The sequence below is a fragment of the Pelodiscus sinensis genome, chromosome 31 (genome assembly GCF_052426305.1).
Source record: "Pelodiscus sinensis isolate ZL-2025 chromosome 31, ASM5242630v1, whole genome shotgun sequence".
Lineage (NCBI taxonomy): Eukaryota > Metazoa > Chordata > Testudines > Trionychidae > Pelodiscus > Pelodiscus sinensis.
In genome coordinates this window covers 11753624-11771468 of record NC_143082.1, presented here as the reverse complement: position 1 = coordinate 11771468, position 17845 = coordinate 11753624, and the positions used below count along the sequence as shown (strand labels likewise).

The 17845-nt window shown below is 57.5% G+C and overlaps 1 protein-coding gene across 1 annotated transcript; it reads right to left on the bottom strand.

Annotated features, from left to right (window-relative positions):
- Positions 1-3116: 3116 nt before the first annotated feature.
- Positions 3117-8251, bottom strand: TUBA1C (tubulin alpha 1c). Its single transcript, XM_006131171.5, has 4 exons — positions 8093-8251; positions 5550-5772; positions 5282-5430; positions 3117-4184 (listed from the first exon to the last, which is right to left on the bottom strand). The coding sequence occupies exons 1-4, from the start codon at positions 8093-8095 to the stop codon at positions 3210-3212; spliced, it is 1350 nt and encodes a 449-aa protein (XP_006131233.1). The 5' UTR covers positions 8096-8251; the 3' UTR covers positions 3117-3209.
- Between the last annotated feature and the right edge of the window lie 9594 nt (positions 8252-17845).

Here is a 17845-nt window from a genome sequence, read left to right as displayed (position 1 = left end):
GGTAACATCCGAGTCCCACGCTATCCCCAGTGCATCCAGCAGCTCCCCCATCTCCATGCCCCACCCCTGACCCAGGGCCTTCAGTCCTGGGGTTGAGGAGGCCAGCCAATGGGGGCCCCAACCTGCTTCGAGCTGGGCAGAGAACCAGCAAACTTGCTGCACAGGGAGGGATCTCCGAGGAAGCCCTTGGTCAGGAATTGCATTGGCCACCTCAAGCCAAAAGGCTCCATAACCCCCTTCCAGGGGGCCTGGGCCCCCACGGGTATTGCAGCCCTGCAGTACATGACCCCACGCCCAATGCAGCCCTGCTCCCAGGGAAGCACAACCCTTCTCCACCCCCCTCCCCCAATCTCATACCACCCATCCCCCCACAGCTGAGATTCCATGCCAGAAAATCCTGCCATTTCCCCGCCCACTCTCAGCAACCTGAGAGTCCCCCGGTGCGGAGCTGTGCATGCAGCCATGGCGCCAGGGCAGGATCCATCAAGCCCCCCCAGATCAATGACCCTGGCAGCTTGAATTTGCCGTCTCTCCCCAGCCTCCCATCTTCATGCCCTAGTTGACCTGTTTGGTACCAGCTTGTCCTGAGGGGCTGCAACTGCCTGGATCTCCTGCTAACTTCCTCCTGGCAGCTGCAGTCCCAGTACAGCAGTGGGGGGGGGGGGGGTGCTGGGCCAACACAGGCATCATCTAACATTGGGGCTCTGGCCCTCCAAGCCCCCACCTCTGCTCCAGCCCATCCATCCTCTCCCTGTTGTGGCAAGGATCCTTCTTCCCTTCCTAGCCTATGCTGATGTGCAGCATGGCTGTTAAAAGGGCTGCCACGCCCCACCCCAGCAGCGACCGCATCGCAGTGCTGGAGCTAGAGATGGTCTCTGTATGCAGGGCACCATGAGAGCCCAGGGAGCTGGGGCAGAGCCAGGGACACAGGGAGGGAATAGAACAAGTTCCTGGCTGCTCCTGCTCCACGACTGGCTGAGGGAGACGTTGGCTCTGTCCTCGCTCTGCCTGTGCCCCAGAGTTCCAGCCCACCCCTCTGCTGAGCCCCTAAACCCTGCTCCCTCCCTGTGAGCCTTGGGCCAGCCTCCTCTCAACAGGGCTCCTCTGTCCTTAGCCAGAGCATGGGGCTGGTCTGCAGCATCCCCCCCCCAGCCCAGGTGACCTGCAGAGGCCACGTTCAGCCCCCTGCTGCACCTCCACTCCCACAAAGAATACATCCAGGGCCCTTCTGCTGGAGAGAGAGAAAAGGCTGGGGGCTGCCCTGCACCCCACTGACCAGTGGTCTGTTACTGCCACCTGCTGGCCCACAGGCCCCATTGCTCCCTCAATTCCACCCCCCCCCCCCAGGATCTGCTCCAGGGGGCTCACAGGATGGAGCCAGCCCCTACATCCCTGGGAGCAGACAAGCTGGGTAATACTTCATGGGGGCCCACCCTCAGCTGCACCAGCAGGGCCCAGCCCAGCCCCACCACTGAGCCCTTTCCTCCCAGCTGCTGGGGATGTTCTACAGCAGTGGTTCCCAACATCATGCCCCCTTTTCGATTTGGAAAACCCTCACGCACACGCCTCCCCCCCCCCCCCCCCGATATAGCAGGAAAACTTGAGGAAAAAAGGGAACTGACCAGGGCCAAAAAACAAAAACAGCAGCAAAACTTTGGGGGGGGGATGGTGGAGGAGCTGGGTCACCTCACCCACCCCCAGTTTGGGAACCCATGTTCTACAGGAAAACCTGCGGGTCTGAGGGGCATTCAGAAATCCAGCCCAGGCCTCTGGGGCTGGCAGAGCACAGCAGGAAAGGCAGGTGGACACAATCTGGACTAAGCCAGCCCTCACCCCATCTGCTACTTGAACAGCCACCCCTCCCCGCACCTGCAGCTCCTCCAGTAGCCAACCCTCTTTGCCCTGGGAGGGCAGCAACTCCCTCCACCTGGAGCAGGGAAGAGGCAGAGTCCTGGCCAAGCTCAGTACCTGTGGGGTTGGCTCAGCTCAGAGCCTTGCTCAAGCCACTTGCCTAAAGCCCTCCCCGTGGCTGAGCCACAGGGACCACCAGCAGCATGGCAGGGCTAGCCTATGCTCTACCCCCCACCCCCAGCATGCTGCCCCACCAAGCAGGCAGAGTACAGGCTGGGGGGTCCCCGACAGCCAGTTTGAATTCTGGCCAGGAAGAACCTCTTTCCATGTGGCTTATACAGCTGGAGGGGATGAGGAGGATGCTCCAGCAGGAGCGGTTATGGCACAAGGATGGGGAAAAGGACCTGCCCTGGGCATGTAAGGGGACTGGGGTGGGAGGGGTCACAGCCCAGAGCTGTATTCTCTCATCTCAGCCCTGGTTCCTTCCCCCCCCCCCCCCGGCAAGGGGCATTTCTTCCCTTCTGTAACATGGGGGTGACCCCAAGAGCCCCTCAAGTGCTCAGGGGGAGGCATTAACACTGGGGGGCACCTGGGTTCTCCCATCCAGCTGCACAGCCCAGCCTGGCTCCTCTGAGCAGAGCAGGCAGCTGTAAGCTAGAGCCGGCACCACAGCAGGCAGCCTGCAGGATCGCTGCCCATCCCCTGGGTGGCAAGGAGGCAGGTGGCTCCAAGGCCAGGCATGTGTCCCACCCCCACCGCAATGTCTGGCTAGCCGCAGGCCTGTGTGGCAGGCTGGGCCAGCAGGGAGCACTTTGGACCAGACTGTGGTGTCCGAGTCTCACCCACAGCCTTATGAAGCAAGCACCCTCCCCCCACCCCACAGCACACCAGGCAGTCTCACTGCAAGTGGAGGCTGCACTCAAGAGCTACAGACTCAAGCCATAGCAGAGGGCAGCTGCCTTTGTGTCTCTGGGAGGAAGCCCAGTCCCCAACCCCTCACTCAGCACGGCTCCATCAACCAAGCAGCCTCAGAGGTGCTGATCTGCCACCCTCTGGTCACTGCACCTAGCAGTGCTGGGAGAAAGGCGGCTTTATTGCAGGCCAAGGACAAGAGGGCCTAGAGCCAGGGCATTCTGCTTGGGGAGGAGCAGAGAACAGCCCCGCCCTCATTGTTCAATAGCTGGCAGCCCCCCGGCACATCCCCAAGGACTCAGCCGGAGCCCACAGTACATGGGCTCGGTTTGATCTGAATAAACGAGATGCTCTGAGTTGGAAGAGCACTTTAATGACAGCTGGGTACAGTGGAGAGTTTCACAAGAACAGCAACAACAGAACAGACATGACAGCACAGAGACAAGTTAATATTCTTCCCCTTCATCCTCACCCTCAACGCTATCGGCCCCCACCTCTTCATAATCCTTCTCCAGGGCAGCCATATCCTCCCGCGCCTCCGAGAACTCCCCCTCCTCCATCCCCTCCCCCACATACCAGTGAACAAAGGCACGCTTGGCATACATCAGGTCAAACTTGTGGTCTAGACGAGCCCAGGCCTCAGCAACAGCTGTGGTATTGCTCAGCATGCACACAGCCCGCTGCACCTTGGCCAGGTCACCACCAGGAACCACTGTGGGAGGCTGGTAGTTAATACCAACCTTGAAGCCAGTTGGGCACCAGTCCACAAACTGGATGCTACGCTTGGTCTTGATGGTGGCAATAGCAGCATTGACATCTTTGGGAACCACGTCCCCACGGTACAACAGGCAACAGGCCATGTATTTCCCGTGGCGAGGGTCACATTTCACCATCTGGTTGGCCGGCTCAAAGCAAGCATTTGTGATCTCTGCTACAGTCAGCTGCTCATGGTAAGCTTTCTCAGCAGAGATTACAGGGGCATAGGTGGCCAGAGGGAAGTGGATACGGGGGTAGGGCACCAAGTTGGTCTGGAACTCTGTCAGATCTACATTCAGGGCACCATCGAATCGCAGGGAGGCGGTGATGGAGGACACAATCTGGCTAATCAGGCGGTTCAGGTTGGTGTAGGTTGGGCGCTCGATGTCCAGGTTCCTGCGGCAGATGTCGTAGATGGCCTCGTTGTCCACCATGAAGGCGCAGTCAGAGTGTTCCAGGGTGGTGTGGGTGGTCAGGATGGAGTTGTAGGGCTCCACCACAGCGGTGGAGACCTGAGGTGCTGGGTAGATGGAGAACTCCAGCTTGGATTTCTTGCCATAGTCAACAGACAGACGCTCCATCAGCAGGGAGGTGAACCCTGAACCAGTGCCACCCCCAAAGCTGTGGAAGACCAGGAAACCCTGGAGGCCTGTGCATTGGTCTGCCTGTTAGAAGAAAAAAGTTACAAGCTGCCTCTGGAACCACAGCGTCCCAGCACAAGTGCATCTGTTCCAACTCCACGGAGAGCCTGATCTAACAAGATCCCTGAGCCAGCCCTGCTCTGATGGATCAGGGACACTTAGGTTTGGAAGCCACCCACATTGGCATGGACTGAAGTCAGGAAAGGAGCATCTGCCACCAAGGAGCCTTTTGGCCACAAGATCAGCAGTTCATCTCCCCTCCGTTCAGAGCGGTCACATGCAACGGTCTGAGCCAGCTCCGAACCTTGCCTTGTTTCAGAGACACTGTTCAGTGCTCCAGGCAGAGCCTCCATCCATACCCATTACCCACAGTTATCTGCCTGGGGAAAGGAGCAGAAATGCAGGCAGCTTTTCGGCCAGCCTCACAGGGCACATAGCCCCAGCCCCCCGCAAGGAGTTGAAGCAAAGCAAGTCCAGTCATGCCTGCCTGTTAGTCTAGCTAGCATGAAAACCAATCACTCAGGAAGATGAGACATGAAGGCTGAAACCAAATGGAATACGCCTTTGTTCCATTCCTGCCCCGCCCCAGGGGGAATTCACTGTTCCTGCATTCCAAGCCAGACAGCCAATACTTGTGACATGGGTGCAAACACACCCTGCCCCCCAAAACTTTCCCATCAAGGAGCTCAGAGATTGGCTATTCACTGTACCAAAAGGGCTCATCTAAGCCAAAAATGTTCACACCCCTAACCTCAACCTGATTCATCCCCTCCCAGGGACACTGCAAAGCCTTGGAGCCAGGGTCCAGCCATGCTGGGAAAGACAAGTATCTCCCCAATGTGGATGGTGTCAAACACAGACCTGTCCATAGCCCACTCTGCCCATATGCCAGTTACAGCACACTGGCCTAGCTGTCTGGGGTTCCAAGGCCTCACTCCCTCCCAGCTGGGCAGGAAAGGGGCTTTGTTCCTGTCCAGAATAAGTCGTTTGCCCAGGAGCCAATTCTGGCAAAATGGGCCAACACAAATGCACATCAGCACCATTCTGCGCCAGGGTTGGCGCTGCAGACAGTACTGCTGGCTGGCATGCCCCGATCAGCCTCACCGGCGAGACTCACTCACCAACTTGCGGATCCTGTCGAGAACCAGGTCGATGATCTCCTTGCCAATGGTGTAGTGCCCACGGGCATAGTTGTTGGCAGCATCTTCCTTGCCGGTAATTAGCTGCTCAGGGTGGAAGAGCTGGCGGTAGGTTCCAGTGCGCACTTCATCTGGGGAGAGGAAAGGCAGAGAGTCGGTCTCTCCCCACCGTCCATGCACAGTAGCTGTCTGCACATGGGCTTACAAGGGGAGTCCAGAAAGCAGTTAGATGATGGCTTTGCGTACTCACCTATCACGGTTGGTTCCAAGTCCACAAAGACAGCCCTGGGCACGTGCTTGCCGGCGCCTGTCTCGCTGAAGAAGGTGTTGAAGGAGTCGTCTCCTCCACCAATGGTCTTGTCACTGGGCATCTGGCCATCCGGCTGGATCCCATGTTCCAGGCAGTAGAGCTCCCAGCAGGCATTGCCAATCTGGACACCGGCCTGGCCGACGTGGATAGAGATGCACTCACGCTGTGGGGAGAAAGGGGCATTGAAAAGGTGCGCAGCTTTGCACCCAGAGTCTCCAGGGGATGCTGAGACAGGGAGGTGCCGGATTAGATTTATGAATTGTCACACGACCTGCAATGCCCACACCTCTAGGAGACAAAGTCCCTGGCTTCTCTTTGGCCTAGGAGGAAGCTGCCAGTAGGAAGGATGCAGGCTAAAAATAAAGCAAGATTGTGGCCAGCCAGGTACCACTCTCAAGGAGTAGATAGAAAGTTGCTGTCTTTTAAGGAACCACTTCTTTAGCGAAGGAATCTACTAGCACACACACAAGGCTCCTGAACCAGGCCAGAAAAGATTTCCCAGACCACAAAGAAGCCACAGTGAAGGGTGGCTGAGCCTTCAAAGCAGCTCTGAATCACTTCAGACCTGTGATGAGACAGCAAGTTCAGCTGCAGCCTAGTAACCCAACTGTTGCTTCCCACTGGGTCCCACCAGTTTCTATAGCTGCAGGCTAGCCTTCAGCGCCAGGGAACATTCCTGACCGGCCCCATGGAAACATGCAAATTCCCCCTTTCAGTCCCTGGTCGGCGGTTCCCCAGCCATTGTGCAACAAACCCCCACTGAGCTAATGGGCCTCTGCTTCTATTGTATTCTTTCAGTAGCCCCCGGCCCCACCCCCCAAGCCAGATTAAACCAGCAAGCTCCGGCCCTCTGACAGTGAAAAAAACACACCACATAAGCTGCTACAAGAGCTGTAGCTTTCAGGGCTCTGGTCAGAATTTTAACCCTGTAGGGGAGGCCATACCTTGGCCAGTCTCTGGAGAGCACAGCCAGCAGCAACTTCTGGGAACCCCCTTAAAGGATTCTTCAAGGCCCCCCCCGGACTGCGAACTTATAGGAGCCGATGGAAACGTTCCACAAGCATCTTAGAAGCTTTTCAAAGGTCTCTACACGTGTTTCCTTTGCTGATTTGGCTTCAAGTCCCTGCTGAAACGCGCCCACCCACAGAGCAGGGCTTGGCCCGGCACGAACCCAACGCCCTCCCCGCCTGCAGTAGCAGTTTTCCTCCTGTTCCAGAGGGGAAACTGAGGCACCCGGCTGGCAAAGGCCACTCGGTTCACCTGAACTGGCCCGGTAGGGCAGCCAGCTTCCGAGAAGGCAGCCGCCTTAGTCCTGCTGACTAATGCGGGCAGGGACCCGGGCGTGACCCGTCTCTAGGGCAGCCCCACTGTGATCCCCGGCAGGCCGAGGATGACTCATCCCCTTCCGACTCCTCCGAGCCCTGGGAGCGACTCGCGTGCGCCGGGCGCTCAGGAGAAGTTACAGGGACCGGCGCGGAAGTCTGGGCCTCACCACGTGGGCAAGTGCCCCGGGCGCGCTTATTTGGAGGCGAAGCGACGCGAGGCGGCCCCTCCCGAGCCCGGGTCCCCCTCGCGTCACCCCGCACCAAGCCCGACCCGAGCCACAAGTGGCTGCAGGTCTCAGCTCCCTCGGATCCGCGGCCTTTGCCGAGCTGCGGGGCCCGGCAATGTAGCCTAGTGGTTAGAGGAAGCAGCGGGGAAGTCGGGCTTCCCGGCTGCGCCCATGACTCCTGGGTCCGGCTCGGAGGAGTCACCGCCGCGGCGGATGCCCGTGGCAGCCCCCCCTCCAGCCCCGTGGGCGTCTGGAAGCCGAGCAGCTCCTGTCCCACGCGAGTTTTCTACCGCCACCCCGAAGGCCAGAGTCGCGGGGGAGGGAAAAGGGAGGACAGGCGAGCTCAGCGTCACGGGCCAGCTGCGAGGCGAGCTCGGCCGCTTCCGTCCATCCCCCCCCCCCGGAGCGAGCTCCGCATCCGGCCATCGGCCCGCCCCGCGGTGACTCGGCCTCGCGTGGCGCAGCAAGGAGCTGAGGGCGCGGCCCAGGGATGCGCCGACCGGGGCAATGGAGGCTGCCCAAGGTCACGGGGAGCTGGAGCCGGCCCTCGGCTAGACACACTGCGAGCGCCCCAGGCAGCGCCGTCGGGGCCACGCGCGGCCGGGGTACGCAGCGTGGGGACCCACGCGTGCCAAGGGGTCGCGGCGGCCAGGCTGCCGCTTCCCCCCCAGCTCGCATGCCGAACTGTGGCTACCCCAGGGCACCCCCCGCACCCGCCCGGGTACAACGTGACCCGCCCGCTCTGCCTCCTCCCATGGTTTCCGCCCGGCCCCGTCCCGCCCTTCCCCCATACAGTGGCCCCAGGTCCATGCGGGCGACTCCCTCCCCGTCTAGGTCGCCTCCCCCCCAAAGTTCACAACGTCCCGCTATAAAGTTGCCCGGAATAGGAGCAGGGCAGGAGGGGGGACTCGAACCCGGGCCCCGAACTCACCATTTCGTCGTTGGGGCAGCGAGTCTCTCACTATCCGACCCTTTAGGGAGCCTCTAGTGAGAAGAACTTTGTGCTGCCCTCATGGGCGGGGCCTTATATAGCCACGGGGGCGGGGCTACGCAAGAAGGGGCGGGGTATTGTGGCCGAGACCCAGGAGGTAGGGGTGTGTCCCGCCCCTGACCCAGCCTCTCCCCTAATTCCCGCCTCCCGAGGTGTCCTCATTGGCAGGTTTGAAAGTTTGAACTCGCACGTAGAAGGTGACGGAGGCAGAGTGGAATGTGGAGGGAGGCGGGGTGGGTGGGGGATGGGTGGGGGAGAGGGTCTGGAGAGACGGGGATGGGCTGGGGAGGCAGCAGCTTTGGGCTCGAATGGAGGGGCCGGAGACTGGGCTGGGGGAGGTAGGGAACCGGAGAGGCAGGAGGATGGGATGGGATGGGCTGGGGGAGGTAGGGAACCGGAGAGGCAGGGGGATGGGATGGGATGGGATGGGCTGGGAGAGGTAGGGAACCGGAGAGGCAGGGGGATGGGATGGGCTGGGGGAGGTAGGGAACCGGAGAGGCAGGGGGATGGGATGGGCTGGGGGAGGTAGGGAACCGGAGAGGCAGGGGGATGGGATGGGCTGGGGGAGGTAGGGAACCGGAGAGGCAGGGGGATGGGATGGGCTGGGGGAGGTAGGGAACCGGAGAGGCAGGGGGATGGGATGGGCTGGGGGAGGTAGGGAACCGGAGAGGCAGGGGGATGGGATGGGCTGGGGGAGGTAGGGAACCGGAGAGGCAGGGGGATGGGATGGGATGGGGGAGGTAGGGAACCGGAGAGGCAGGGGGATGGGATGGGCTGGGGGAGGTAGGGAACCGGAGAGGCAGGAGGATGGGATGGGATGGGGGAGGAAGGGAACCGGAGAGGCAGGGGGGATGGGATGGGCTGGGGGAGGTAGGGAACCGGAGAGGCAGGGGGATGGGATGGGCTGGGGGAGGTAGGGAACCGGAGAGGCAGGGGGATGGGATGGGCTGGGGGAGGTAGGGAACCGGAGAGGCAGGGGGATGGGATGGGCTGGGGGAGGTAGGGAACCGGAGAGGCAGGGGGATGGGATGGGCTGGGGGAGGTAGGGAACCGGAGAGGCAGGGGGATGGGATGGGCTGGGGGAGGTAGGGAACCGGAGAGGCAGGGGGATGGGATGGGCTGGGGGAGGTAGGGAACCGGAGAGGCAGGGGGATGGGATGGGCTGGGGGAGGTAGGGAACCGGAGAGGCAGGGGGATGGGATGGGATGGGGGAGGTAGGGAACCGGAGAGGCAGGGGGATGGGATGGGCTGGGGGAGGTAGGGAACCGGAGAGGCAGGAGGATGGGATGGGATGGGGGAGGAAGGGAACCGGAGAGGCAGGGGGATGGGATGGGCTGGGGGAGGTAGGGAACCGGAGAGGCAGGGGGATGGGATGGGCTGGGGGAGGTAGGGAACCGGAGAGGCAGGGGGATGGGATGGGCTGGGGGAGGTAGGGAACCGGAGAGGCAGGGGGATGGGATGGGCTGGGGGAGGTAGGGAACCGGAGAGGCAGGGGGATGGGATGGGCTGGGGGAGGTAGGGAACCGGAGAGGCAGGGGGATGGGATGGGATGGGGGAGGTAGGGAACCGGAGAGGCAGGGGGATGGGATGGGCTGGGGGAGGTAGGGAACCGGAGAGGCAGGGGGATGGGATGGGATGGGGGAGGAAGGGAACCGGAGAGGCAGGGGGGATGGGATGGGCTGGGGGAGGTAGGGAACCGGAGAGGCAGGGGGATGGGATGGGCTGGGGGAGGTAGGGAACCGGAGAGGCAGGGGGATGGGATGGGCTGGGGGAGGTAGGGAACCGGAGAGGCAGGGGGGTGGGATGGGCTGGGGGAGGTAGGGAACCGGAGAGGCAGGGGGATGGGATGGGCTGGGGGAGGTAGGGAACCGGAGAGGCAGGGGGATGGGATGGGCTGGGGGAGGTAGGGAACCGGAGAGGCAGGGGGATGGGATGGGATGGGGGAGGTAGGGAACCGGAGAAGCAGAGGGATGGGATGGGATGGGGGAGGTAGGGAACCGGAGAGGCAGGGGGATGGGATGGGCTGGGGGAGGTAGGGAACCGGAGAGGCAGGGGGATGGATTGGGCTGGGGTAGGGACGGGGACGGAAGGTGGGTGCAGAAGGAAGTGAGCTTGGGGAGAGTAGAGGACAGTGCATGAGGACAGGCAGAGTGGGAGCTGGATGGCCAGGTGGCACCTCCCTGGGGAGGGGAACGAGGGGGCCAAGCAGATCACAGGCAGAGCGTGAGGAAGGGGCAAAGGGGGTAGGGCCACAGGTGGGTGACATGAGCGGCAAAACCCGGTGGGTGTCTCCCTGGAACAAGGGGCCTCCTGCCCCCATGGGGAACATGGAGGTCTGTGGGCACAGCGCCCCAGCCACATGCTCCGTAGCTGGGTTCTGCATGCAGGGGTGGGGTGCTAGCTGTGGGCAGGTCTGTAGCGTGTGCAAGGTCTGGGAGACAGTGTGTAGCGATGGGGAAAGTTGTCTCCAGGTGCCACACTAGGGGGGGTGCCAATTTAGTCCCCTTCCACTTCTCCTGTCATCCCTCTGCTTGCCTGCTCCTCCTCCGGAGCCTCTTCTCCACCCCCAGACCGACCCTCCTCCGTCTCCGCTGGCGGGTTAGTGTATGCGGAGGCCTGGCCCCAAACTGGAGGAGGTGGGAGAAGATGTGGTACAAGTCCGTCCCTCCTGCCTTCCTCCCAGGGTCAGGGCCCCGCCGGGGGAGCTGGCACAAATTTTTCCTTTGCCCTGGGCGCATAACACCCTCGCTACGCCTCTGCTGGGAGACCAGATTTCCAGGCCAGTGGTGACCACGTTCATGTGGGCAGCCATCTGATCTGGTGCAAGGGCTCCAGATCACCAGGTGCCCCGGAGCGAAATGCCAGGCCCAGACTTGGCTTTTGAGGCGTTTCCCCAACCCTCGCCCTGTCCACCAGGTGCTCTGTCTCACACAGTGGCACGCCCCTGTGCTGTGCTTTCCCCTCCCTCGAACTCTCAGATCTTCCCCCCTTCCAAGTAGGCAGCCCTGGGGCTACCCTATTTGGAGTCTCTAGCTCTGCTCCCTAGCAGGACATGCCGGGGAACCCCTGCTGAGCAGGTGACATGTTCTGCATGGGGCAGCAGGGGTGAAGGAGTTAATTGTCCGCACAGATCCATTGCCTTGGTGGAGAAGAACAGTGCGTGGTGCTAGTGGGCCCTCGTGACTCCCTGAGGAGGCAGATGTTATCCCTGCTAACCAGACAGCCAAGTGACTGCCAAAGGCTCCTCCTGGATTTGAACTCAGCGCCGTCTCCTTGTCGCCTGTGGGGAACATGTTATCTAGGTAACACACTGTGGGGAGAAGGAGAGACTTTTCACATGCATGATGCAGGTAGGCTTCTACTGGGAGCTTGTGTTTCTTTCTGCCTTTGTCACCAATAGAAGATATGACCTGCCACCTTGTTTTTCTACCAGCCTGGCACCCACAGAGCTATGACACTGGGAACATCTATAATGTGTAGTGTGACAACTGCACTTTCCAATAGTCACTGGTCTAGCTACGGGGCCAGTAACCAGCTTGCTTTGCAGCTTAGTCAGAACCACACAGCAGGTTCTGTACGTCTCTGGCGAAGGCAAGGGGCCGCTTGCCCTGAGCAAACCCCTCTCCCAGACTCTATCAATTACAGCTACAGAGGGATCTGGGGCTAATTAGTCATAAAAAAGATTGCGGAGACATTTTGACAATCACATGGCCGGGGAGGGAGAGGGGGGTTCCTTAGGGCAACACCACTCCCCAGGATGGGGGAGGGGTGGGACAAAGGCAAATCAAATCAGGAATTATTTCCACTAAAGTAATCCCCTCTGGGTGAGTAACAGCTCTAAAGCCCGTGATGGCATCATCCAGGCACTGGATGCCTGGGTCATTGGGAACCGCGTTCCTGCCCAGGCTGCAACTTCTTAGCTGGTGGAAGCTGTTTGGTGTCCCATATTAATTGAGCAGGGGTGTCTTAGCCCACCTTCCAATGGAACAGGAAATAACGGCTGCTAGTGACCCAGCTGTCTGCCACATCAGCAGAGAGGCCAAGCACTAGGTGGACCAGGAAGGCCGACACCCAATTCTCAGTTACTTCCTTTCCAAGCATGGGGCAAGGGCCCTACCCTGTGGGGCCCAGCAGATGCTGACCCCTCCAGGTCATTCCACTTCCTATTCTGCTCGCCATGCCCCCTGCCATCCTCCCGCCCTCCCCACCCCCTTTATGAATATTGGTTTAAGAATATGAATATGCCTAATTCAAAGATGCTTTATGCAAAATGCATCATGTAACATATACATTGCACAGTTACAATCTCCTGAAACTGTGTATTAGGAATGTCCAAATGTGTGTAAGTAAGTAGCTATGTAAGGGGAGGCATGCCGAGAGCCTGCATGTAACCATGAATGTTAACTGATAACATTTAGTTTGGAAAAAAGAAGATTAAGGGGGGACATGATAGCGGTTTTCAAATATCTAAAAGGGTGTCACAAGGAGGAAGGAGAAAATTTGTTCCTCTTGGTTTCTGAGGACAGGACAAGGAGTAATGGGCTTAAAGTGCAGCAGGGGAGGTTTAGATTGGACATTAGGAAAAAATTCCTAACTGTCAGGGTGGTCAAATATTGGAATAAATTGCCAAGGGAGGTGGTGGAATCTCCCTCTCTGGAGATATTTAAGAACAGGTTAGATAGACATCTGTCAGGGATGGTATAGATGGAGCTTGGTCCTGCCTTGAGGGCGGGGGGCTGGACTCGATGACCTCTTGAGGTCCCTTCCAGTCCTATTATTCTATGATTCTATGATTCTATAAGCCAAACCTTATTGGTTAACCATTTACATGGTTAAACTTTCACATCCCTACTGTATATCCTATTTTTGTTCATATATCATTCTTGTATGTCAAGTTAGAAATATGAAGTGTGAATCTGGTTTTAATGCTGAATGTGCTAATAACAGCCATTAGGGATACTTCAGGAATATAATGGCTCAGTACTTAACAAACCACCTGTGAAGAAAAGTTTCAGAGGGGTAGCCAAGTTAGTCTGTAACAGGAAAAACTTAAGAATTTGCATGTAACAAGTTTCTTAGTACTGTATATTACAATTACCTGGTGTGTTTTTTATTTTAACTAGTGACTTTCTTTTATCTGTTTACACTTGCAATCACTTCAATCCTACTTTTCATACTTAATAAAAAACACTTGTTGATTATCAAGCCCAGCGTAAGTCATTGTTACCTGGGGGAGCAAGCACTGTGTGTCTCTCTTGCATTGATATAGGAAGCGGACATCTTTGTGTAAAACTTTTGTTCCTGGATGCTGAGCCGAGCCCCACCCAGAACCACACATCCGAATTGCTCTGCAGAGGGGTGGTGACCCCTTGGCTGGGGGAGACCAGAGGTCCTGGCCCAGCAGGGCAGGGTAGTGGGGAGCCCCAGAGTGCAGCCAGGCAGCATACTGGAGGACAACTCCATGGGGACTTCTGAGAGCCAACCTACCATCTGAGTCATCTGCTGGGTGCAGAAAGTCCCATTGCAGCTCCTTCTGGGTGATGTGTGTATCCTCTGGCTGTATAACCCCTTGCAGTTGCTGATGCCTGCCCTGCTCCAGGTGAGCATTTCTTCAGGGTGTACATGGGGCGCTCACCCTGCTGCTATGTTTGGGGATGGAGGGCTCCTGTCCCAGGGCTGTTGCTGTGATCTGGAATTCACATGAGCACATCCCAGTGTGTTCACCTCCCTGGGCTGTTCTTGAAAAGGGCTCCCTCCATTCTTGTGAGCCCCTGTCAGAAAGAGGGAAGCTGGCCATTGTGGGGTTTCCTGACTTGGCACCTTGTGACTGTGGGTCATGCAAAGCACAGCTGGCTTTGCCCTGGCTCCGGTTTCTCTCCTCCAGGGGCTGAGAGGCAGGACTGGGGTCTCCCCAACCCTGCCCCAGGCCATGAGCACAGGGGCCCGGTCGCATGGCGTGAGAACCTGCCACTGACTGATGGCCTCCCAGTTGGTCCCTGGCTGTGTGCCCCCCTGCCTTCCTACCTTCAGGGCCCCCTTTGTCTGTCCTATGCCCGAGAGGTGCCAGGTCCATGTTGCTTGGGGTGGGGGCTTGAACCCTCAACCTCTGAGGGCAAGTACCTTAGCCACTGCCACTGGGGGAGCCCCCGACTGAACTACAGTCTGGACCCCGCCCTTATCCTTAGTTCCAAGGGTTCCAGGGGCATCCATTGCCAAGCTCATGTTGGGTGACCCAATGGTGGGCAGGTTCTACACACCCTGCTCAGCAACATAGCTGGTATTAGGCAGGGGCAGCAGGCATTTTGGTGATACCGCATCACTTCCCACAGCTGCCCAAAGCTCTGGGAGGGAGGTCGAGCTCTGGGTACAGGTTCTGCGCTGGGGCAGGGGACTGGAGTACAGGAGTGGTGGGGGCGGTGAGACGAAGGGAGGCAGTCTAGGGTGCCTAGCAGTAGCTCCTAGGCAGGTGTGCTGGAGGTCTCCACGCACTGCTGCCCACAAGCACCACCCCACAGCTTCCTATTGGCTACAGGGCACTCAGGGTGCTTAGGGTGGGGGCAGTGCACAGAGACACCCCCCACCACCACCACCCAGGGGCCGCAGGGACAAGCTGGCAGCTGCATGGAGCCAGTCGGCTGGAAGCTGCTCTAGCCCTGCTCCACTGCTGGTGCTGGTGGTGGGGGCCCCAGCCCATTTTAAGTCACCAGAGGATGCACCAAGGGGGTGTGTTCAGGGGCCACAGGTGGAGCCATGGGAGAGACCCGGCCCTGAATTTTGCTGGAGCCGAGCACCACAGATCCATAGAACCCACCGCCCGTGGTAAAGGGGGTAAGGAAAACCAGCATTAAAGCAAAACAGGAATGAAAAAGGACAAACACGGGCAGGAAAAGAGGAAATCACAGGGCGAGGGGTGGGAACGTTCCGGTGGGAACTGTCCTTCTCCCAGTGGGGAACTGGCAGGGGCTCGCAGGCATGCTGGGAACACCTAAAAATAGGGAAGTTGTATTAACAAAACCCTGCTTTGCGCTGAGAATGTTAATCCTTGTTTTGCTGGCATTTGCCAGTTGAATAAAGCCAACAGCTGACTGTCCAGAGTTGGTCCCATCCTGCCCACCCAGGGGGAAGCAAGGGGCACTCCCTTGTTTCCCCCTTGGTGGGCAGGATGGGATGTGGAGTAGTCCAGTGTTTCTCAATCAGTGGTACCCTTAGGGGTACTTGAGGGAAGCCTGCGGGGGTTATGTCAACACAACTGAAATTTGGAGAAAACTGAATTTTTGTTTTAAGTTTTACAGCGCTTTATTATTTTTGTCCTTTTTACACCCAAACATTTCTTCGCCCGCCCAGCTACAATTAAATTGTTTACCCAAATGTGTTGCAATAACACACACAAAATTGTGTGTCTGAAAACTGTAGGTACTGGGGGTACTTATAATTTTTTGAAAGGGGTACTTTATAAAAAATAGGTTGAGAAACACTAGAGAGAAACACTAGAGTAGTCCATAGGGGGACACGTTAACAACTTTGAAGTACCTAAAAGGTTGTTACAAGGAAGAGGAAGAAAATCTGTTCTCCTTGATCTCTGAGGACAGGACAAGAAGCAATGGGATTAATTGCAGCAAGGGAGGTTTAGGTTGGACTTTAAGATTCATTTTTGTCAGGGTGCTTAAACACTGGGATAAATTGCCTAGGGAGGGTGTAGAATCTCCACCATTGGAGATGTTTAAGAGCGGATTAGACAGACACCTGTCAGGGATGATCTAGATTCTAGATTCAGGGTTTCTTAAACGTTTTAAGACCAAGGAACACCAAACAATACATTTTTTTATGGGGAACACTAAGGACTTTTTGCTGAGCCAAAAAAAAAAGGTCAGGGGAAAAAGGGTCAGGGGGGAGGGGGAGTTATTGAGCAAAAAGAAAAAAAAAATCTAAGGGTGGCCATTTTGAATTCTGTTGTTCTCGGCGGCACACCGGTGTGCCACAGAACACAGTTTAAGAAACACTGTTCTAGACGGTGCTTGGTCCTGCTTTGAGGGCAGAGAACTGGACTTCATGACCTCTCGAGGGCCCTTCCAGTTCTGCTTGTCCAGTGGTCACCACCCAGTAGATCGGGATCTACTGGTAGATCTTGGAGCCTCTGACAGGAGATCCTGATTGGTTTGGCCAAAAGGCTATCAAGTACAGACACTTCAATTGCCCCTCTACCCACGTGAGGTAAGCGGTGCCCAATCAGACCCCACATCCCAAAACCCTACCCCAGTCATGAACCCCTTCCTACACCCCTGCCCTAGCCCCGAGCAGCCCTGCATCCAAACACCAACCCAGAGCCTGCACCTAGAACCCCCTCTGGTACTCCAACTGACTGCCCCAAGCTCAGCTCAGAGCCCCCCTCACACTCCAAATCGCTTAATCCAAGACCAGAGCCTGCACCCCAACCTGCTGCTCCAGCCTGGTGAAAGTGAGGGAGGATGGGAGACGAAGGGAGGGAGGATGGAGTGAGCAGGGAAGGGACACAAAGGAGGCGGGGCCAGGGTATTTGGGTTTGAAGTAGATCTTGGATTGCACTTAAATTCAAAAAGGGTTCTCATGCTTAAAAAGGTTGGAGACCCCTGTGCTAGTCTATGATTTTATGGGCAGCTGAGCCATAGGAGCTCAGCAAAGACAGGAGGCTGGAGAGAGATGGGCCCCATCTCTTCAGCCTCCGGCCCTTTCTGCCTTGATTGGGTTTGGCGGGGCACCAGAAGCTCAGGGGGAGAAATCTATTTTACCCCTAGCAAAAGACATTTTTCTTTACCTTAACTCAGTGGTCTCCAACTTTTTTAAGCACAAAACAACTTTTTGAATTTAAGTGTAATCCAGGATCTACCTCAGACCCAAACACCCTGGCCCCACTTCCTTCCCATCCCTTCTCCGAGGCCCCAACCCCTGCTCACTCCGTCCTCTTTCCCTCCCCCATCCTCATTCACTTTTATCAGGCAGCAGACAGAGGACTGGGGTGAGGGGAGGGGGTGTAGGCTCTGATCTTGGGCTAAAGGATTTGGAGTGTAGGAGGGACTCTGAGCTGAGCCTGGGGCAGAGAGTTGAGGTGCAGGAAGGGGGTTCAGGGTGCTTACCACAGGTGAATTCTGGATGGTGGTACAGTAGGGTAAGGGTAAGCTAAGATAGGCTCACCCCTACCCTAGCCCTGCACCATTCCCAAAAGCAATCAGCAAACTCTCTTCATCCCTGTCCCCATTCTGCTCTGTGGAGATGGGTGACGAGGGGGAGGGTGGAGAAGGGCACCCAGATATCAGCAGCACCCCCTCCTCTTCCCCTGCCCTGCACAGCAAGCAGGAGGCTCACAGAGGGTAGGAGGCAGCTCCAAGGCAAAGAGCAGGACCAGCACGTCAGTGCTGAGAGGAGCAGGTGAAGTGCCGGCCTCCTGGCCAAACCTGACAGGATCACCTGTCAAAGGCTCCAAGATCTACCAGTAGCTCCCAATCTACTGGTTGGTGACCACTGCCTTAAGTATTCCTAAGACGTATAACATAAAGAGCTTGATACAACGTTTCTATGGAAAAGACTGAATAATACAAGGGATTCTATAAGAAGGCTTAACATAAAGATGTATCTAAAAGATTGTATCTATAAAATCTCTTCATAGGAAGTTATAGGAGAATGATACATGGTTCTATGGAAATGTTACAGAGCTTTATC